The 6000-nt window shown below is 40.9% G+C and overlaps 1 protein-coding gene across 1 annotated transcript in view; it reads right to left on the bottom strand.

Moving 5' to 3' along the window:
* LOC308168604 (transcription initiation factor IIB-like) overlaps positions 1-6000 on the bottom strand; it is a gene marked incomplete at its 3' end in the record, with an annotated part of 9105 nt that continues 3105 nt past the window's right edge. The window contains exons 3-8 of the mRNA XM_080543204.1: positions 5051-5556; positions 2776-2909; positions 2401-2547; positions 2116-2245; positions 1103-1384; positions 1-203 (exon numbers count right to left, since the gene is read on the bottom strand). Of these exons, the coding sequence (XP_080399330.1) occupies positions 1-203; positions 1103-1384; positions 2116-2245; positions 2401-2547; positions 2776-2909; positions 5051-5556 (1402 nt within the window). The remainder of the gene's footprint in view (positions 204-1102; positions 1385-2115; positions 2246-2400; positions 2548-2775; positions 2910-5050; positions 5557-6000) is intronic.

Here is a 6000-nt window from a genome sequence, read left to right as displayed (position 1 = left end):
TTACAGACCATGTAACCATGCTATACTGCCCCCCCATGGGAACTTCCTCTTCCCGACCCGGCAGATAACCCCTACTACAGGCAGTTTGTCCACTGGGGTGTCGAATTTGAAGTCTGCGGGGAAGAGGTCTGCGGCGCGAGGGTAGATGAGGCGGTATGACTCTCTGATCGTAACATCCGCCACACCAGCGATGTCTCCGATCTCTACCAAAAGGGTCAGATGCATCAGATGCATCTCCATTTTTGTCAAAATTTGACAACAAAAAAATGCCTGTGTGGTGTTATTTTTTAAATGTTGACATTTTTGAGTTAGTAATTCATAAAATACAAAGGTTCCATCTCACAAAACATAATTTGGAATGTAAAAACCTTGACACTCAATATCTCTGAACTACCCTAAACGGAGATAGAACCTTATCATTCTAAGCTCACGAAATGTCTAGGGGTGCATTTTACTAACAAGTAGTTTACAGATCATTAACAGGGTATATACAGGAATCTTGAGGTTAATTTGAAAGTGACAGTTGGATCTAAGTGACAGTTGACACTAGAACAGCCGTGTCTATGTTACCTACTCAGGGTATATACAGGAATCTTGAGGTTCATTTCAATACCTTTCTAAGACTTTAAAGACATTGTCAATATTTTTCCAGACCTCACCGCCACTTCAAGCTGTAACCGTTTACAGTGACACCTTTAACTTAACAGTTTTAGTTTGCAATAGACTAGACCACTATCATACAACAGAATTTCTGGTTCATCTTTGTTTTTTTAATAAAACTAATAAATTCATGAACTTTTACTAAAAGTTTTTAGGACTCAAACTCTTTGGACAGAGTCTAATTCAGAAAAATACCAACAAAATTCAAGACCTCATAAAAAGACGTAATACTTATTAAGGGTCTTGATTTTCCCAAAATGTATTTATCAACTTTTAATACTTTTCAAGACACCGCAGATACCCTGATTAAATACCTTCATAATTCTTGGAAAGCAATTTGTAAAGCTTAGCTATATGGTTGAGAGTTTTGAAATGCATGAGTTTGTTGGGTTTTATACAGGTTATGAATCCTACACATTGGCGTAAAAAAGTCCAACCTCACCTTTCTCGGTCTTCTTCTCAGCAGAGGCCTGGGAGGCCATGTAGATGGCTGCAGCAGCCACAGAGATGGGGCGCCGCCCAGGCACTAGGTCCAGCTCCACAGCCTTCCTCGCAATGTAGGTGGCAGCCATCTGCACCTGCTTGGGCAGGAACAGGTTGGAGCAGAAACGGGACATAAAGTCTCCTGTGGTGATCAGGTCGACACTGGTCTCCAGGGCCTTCAGGATCAGCTTGAAGCAGCGGCCTATCTCCTTCTTTGAAATACCGGACACGGCACAGATTTCTGTACAGGAGGAAAGGTAATCCTTTAGTTACAAGTAATTATACAACAGTTAGTTCCGACCAAGTAATTTCATTGGACAAGAGGCATTCCATGAGTGCTGATATACCGTATAACAGCACTGGGACTTATATGCATCATTCCGCCGCACTAGTGTTCTACTAAATGACCGTTAATTAGACTACATGTTTGTGTTCAGGTTACTAGGCAACAGTCCATTTGAAGTTCCGTTGCGGAACTATTATTATTATTTTTTTAATAAATTGATTAAATAAATAAACAAACAAATCATTATCTGTTGTCGCTTATTACTGTTAACTAATAAATCACACTGTAGAACTGTTGTATAAAAGCAATATCACACCCAATATCACACTTGAGGTTGTGCTGTTATAATGAATAACAGCCTGCGGCCTCGTACCTACGACCGAATCACAGCCGTGCTGATATTCAGTATAACACACTCCCTCTCGTGTGATATTGCTTAAGTGAATCTCATGATCAAGGAGGCTCTCACAAGATATGTGACAGGGTCTGGTAAAAATAAAAGTCCTCATACAGATTATGAAAGTGCAGCTGTAAGCTTTCAGATGTGTCATACATTGAAATCTTGAAATCAAATAGTTGAAGAAGATTATTTGAATGTTGGTACACCTCAAACCAAATAGCGGAAAAATATTTCATGACCCACATTTCTAGAAGACTAGTATGTTATCTCGTAACATTCAGCTCACCTTTAAATGTCCGGGGCACACCTTCTTGTCTGCAGGCGATGTAGAGGCAGGCTGAGGCAATGGTGTCGTTACTTCGCCCCTTCAAGCTCTTCTGTCCGTACACTTGTTTAAATAAGTTATTTGTTCTGTCCTGAGGGTAAAAAAAAAACACACAGTTTCAAGCAAAGTCCCTTTTAATGTTGTGGTCTTCAAACTGGTTGAAAAGTAAAACCCCCATGTTCAACAAAGAATTAACTAAAGAGGCACAAAGCATGTGATAGCTCTCAAATCAGGCAGGCCACTCACTATGATGTTCCTTGGTAGGTTGATCCGATCTGCCATGGTGGTAATCTCTTCGAAGGCGTTTAGCATGGCCCGGTCTGAGCTGCTCATGGTCCGGCGGTTCTGGTACTTAGAGTTGCCGAACTCATCAAAGCTAGCTGCACCGGTTCCCTAAAGTGACCACAGAACCAAGACAGAACACATTTGCCCAGTAAAGCTCATGACAATGTCATCTCTCTGAAAGGCAATAAAGTAATCTGACTATAAGACCATGTCAGTCAAAGCATAACAACTGTGAAGACAAAACAATGAAGTCTGTTTGTCACACTGAACAATGTCAGGTAGCAGTGTCTGACTGTCCATGTTAAGCTGCTCCAGTTGAGACGCCCCCCTGCGTACCTTGCTGATCATAGTGGTCAGGTCTCCTCCGTTCAGCAGTGGATTCTGTGCGTCTCCCACTCTGGATGGGTCTTTGGTAGCTTTCTCATTGGTAAAGGTTCTCCACTCAGAGCCCACATCAATGACCCGGTCACCTGTGTGATGATGAGATCATTTTACATAATGGGCTATGTTCGAATAGCTTCAAAAAACTCTATTTCCTAGTCCACTCTAGCTGGCTAAGAGGTGACAATGATATTGTTAGAGCTAAAATTCAATAATGGCAGCCTGTTTCGTTTCAAGATGTATAAGAAAAGATATTTAATATTCTTCTGCAGAAGGAGGAAGTTTACAGGTTCGTCAGACGCATCTGAACGATTCAAAGTTCCTCGTAAAGTCCAGATTATTCATCACATCTCTGTATATATAGACTCAGGTAAGAGGTCCGCCCTCGGGTGGGGTCTAGACCAATCATGAGCAATGGGTGTGGACTTGTACATTGAGGAAGATGATGGGGGATGAAGGTTAAGGGGGAATCGGCCCCCACTTTCTCCTAGTTACACAAAGGTGAAAAAGGAACACAATAGCCACAAACTGGTTTAGTCTGGTCTTAGAGTACTGGGTCTGGGGAAACACAAAAGTCCAAAACTGCTCTAGATGGCTTGGTCCATCTCGGGAGAAAAGAGAGCAATCAGGTCTTTGTAATCATTTAAATGTGTCTGTTGTCTAGCCAATGTCAAGCTTCAAGTAGAGAAACTGGTTTCATTGTGTGGTTACAACAGGAAATCAGTTTATATAGCTTTGCCCTAGATATCCAAAGTTTGAATCTTAAATGTAGAGAATTAGGGATGCACGATATTATCGGCACCGATATTTATCGGCCCGATAATGGGAATTTAATGTTTATCGGTATTTATCGGTTTTATAACATTTTAGCCGATATAGAGCCGATAATATGAAGCCGGAAATATTTCTGCTTCCGGTTTCCGCGCTCATGATGCTGCGCCTGCGTACAGGCACGCAGTGTATAGACGACAGCGAAACATGTCTTCTCCGGTGTGTCTGACATTCTGCAGAGTTTCTGAGGCAGATAGTGCAGGTTCAGCGTTTGCAATTTGCAATACATGTTCGACAAAAGTTCGGAGAGGAGGGCAGAGGTCTACGAGTTACAACACAACGAATCTCATAAGTCACCTTAAGATTCACCATTGCAAGCACGCTGTATGGAAGGAATATCTAAGCCGCCGCTATTTTGCAGAGTAGCAGAAGGTAGCCTAGCCGCGAACAAAAAAAGCTGCGGTGAGAATGTGAATGTAGGACAAGTTGTTTACAAGGAAAACATGCACTTTTTGTTTTCCCATGTCAGTGCAATTTATTTTGAATTCTTATGCAAAACGTTTGATGGGCTTTATCACAACCTACCTCATCCTCATGCACTAAAAGTAGCATAGCCCAGCCCTTTTCAGTTGCTTTATTAAGCATACTAGTGTAGCCTACTATGTGCCTTGTGTCATTCTGTTTATCTGCAGACTAAGCAGCCATTTGGCACTAGTTTCTGTAAAAGTTCTATAAAACTTTTGGTTCTTTAAAAGTCTTTATTTTTGTATTGACTGATGCACTTTATTTATTTATTTTTTGATATTTTATTTATGCATTTTCAATTTACAGGGATAGACAAGATGCACTTTATTTTTGACACTTTTTTGATCTAATTACTCTTAGGTGAGCCTTTTTTGTTTTCATAAAAGGAGGCCAGATCTTGGCTAAAAAAAGCATTGTGCACTGTCTATAACAGATTCTGTTTGTTAGAGGAAATAATAAATGAACATTTGAAGAGTCAGAAGTGTTCTCTTTGTTGTGTTAACAATAGTGAGATTTGGTGAGATCACTATGGAATATTAAATCATCAATCTTTGCTCACTACATAGCCTTTCTTACCTTCAGGTGTGCATGAACTACAGGTTATCAACTGTGAAATTATATCTGTTCTCATATCGGTTCTCATATCGGTTATCGGCCACGAGAAGCGGGTAAACATCGGTATCGGTATCGGTTGGGAAAAAATGCATATCGTGCATCCCTAGTTTTATCTATTTACCTCTTATATTTGCTTTTATTCAGTCGTTTTTATCTTCTTGCTATGCTCCTCTTGCTGTATTTTTAAATAATGTATGTAAAGCACTTTAAATTGCCCCTGTTGTATGAAATGTGCCATACAAATAAACTTGCCTTGCCACTGGCAGCATTGATTTTACAGCAGAGCAATGACCCTCACCACTATACAACAAAGACTTACCAACTATCTCACTGTCTTCCATCTCCACTTCTCCTCTGTCCTCTTCTTTCACCATCACTCCCTCCTCCCTCATTTCTTCTCCTCCATCTTCTTCTTTCACCATCAAACCTTTTTGCATTACAGCTGCACCTCCATCTTCTTCTTTCACCATCACTCTCTTCTCCTCCACTTCTTCTTTCACCATCACTCTCTTCTCCTCCACTTCTTCTTTCACCATCACTCTCTTCTCCTCCACTTCTTCTTTCACCATCACTCTCTTCTCCTCCACTTCTTCTTTCACCATCACTCTCTTCTCCTCCACTTCTTCTTTCACCATCACTCTCTTCTCCTCCACTTCTTCTTTCACCATCACACCATTCCCCTCTACATCTTCTTCCTCCAGCTTCACTGCCACCATCTCTGGACCCCACCATGTGATTTTCAGGGCTGGAAAACCACAGTCACATCCGGGGGACTCTGTGGACTCTGGTTCATACATGGTTACATGAGCTGAAGAGGACCTGCAGCTAGAAACAATGGAGGCACAAACAGTGCAGAGTCAATTATAAATGACAGCCAACCAGTTCACTGAAAGCCCATCTAGACTGACAGGACATGTCCTGCAAATGCAATTATCTATGGATTACTGATTGCATTTCTTTGTAATTAAAGGGTCTGGAAAATAGACATTAAACGGTTCCAATTCTATTTTGATATTTGATATTTTAAATACTTTACACAAGAAAAAATGACAATAATCTTCTAGTTAGGCTCAACTTCCTGGTCAGACAGAGGGCTGTATGGGCGTGGACTTTGCACGCTTGACTGGCAGCTCCCTTTCAAGCTAGCTTGCTGCGTTATCATACATTACATTCATCTATTAGATGTGCTTATAGTTCTGCCCTTTAATTACCAACTGTTTAGCTGCTGCTGAAATGTACTGAGCTAATACAATGACTTGGCTAAGATTA

This window comes from Nansenia antarctica, assembly GCF_963989245.1.
Source record: "Nansenia antarctica genome assembly, chromosome: 12".
Classification (NCBI taxonomy): domain Eukaryota; kingdom Metazoa; phylum Chordata; class Actinopteri; order Argentiniformes; family Microstomatidae; genus Nansenia; species Nansenia antarctica.
This window is presented reverse-complemented; position numbering and strand designations above follow the sequence as displayed.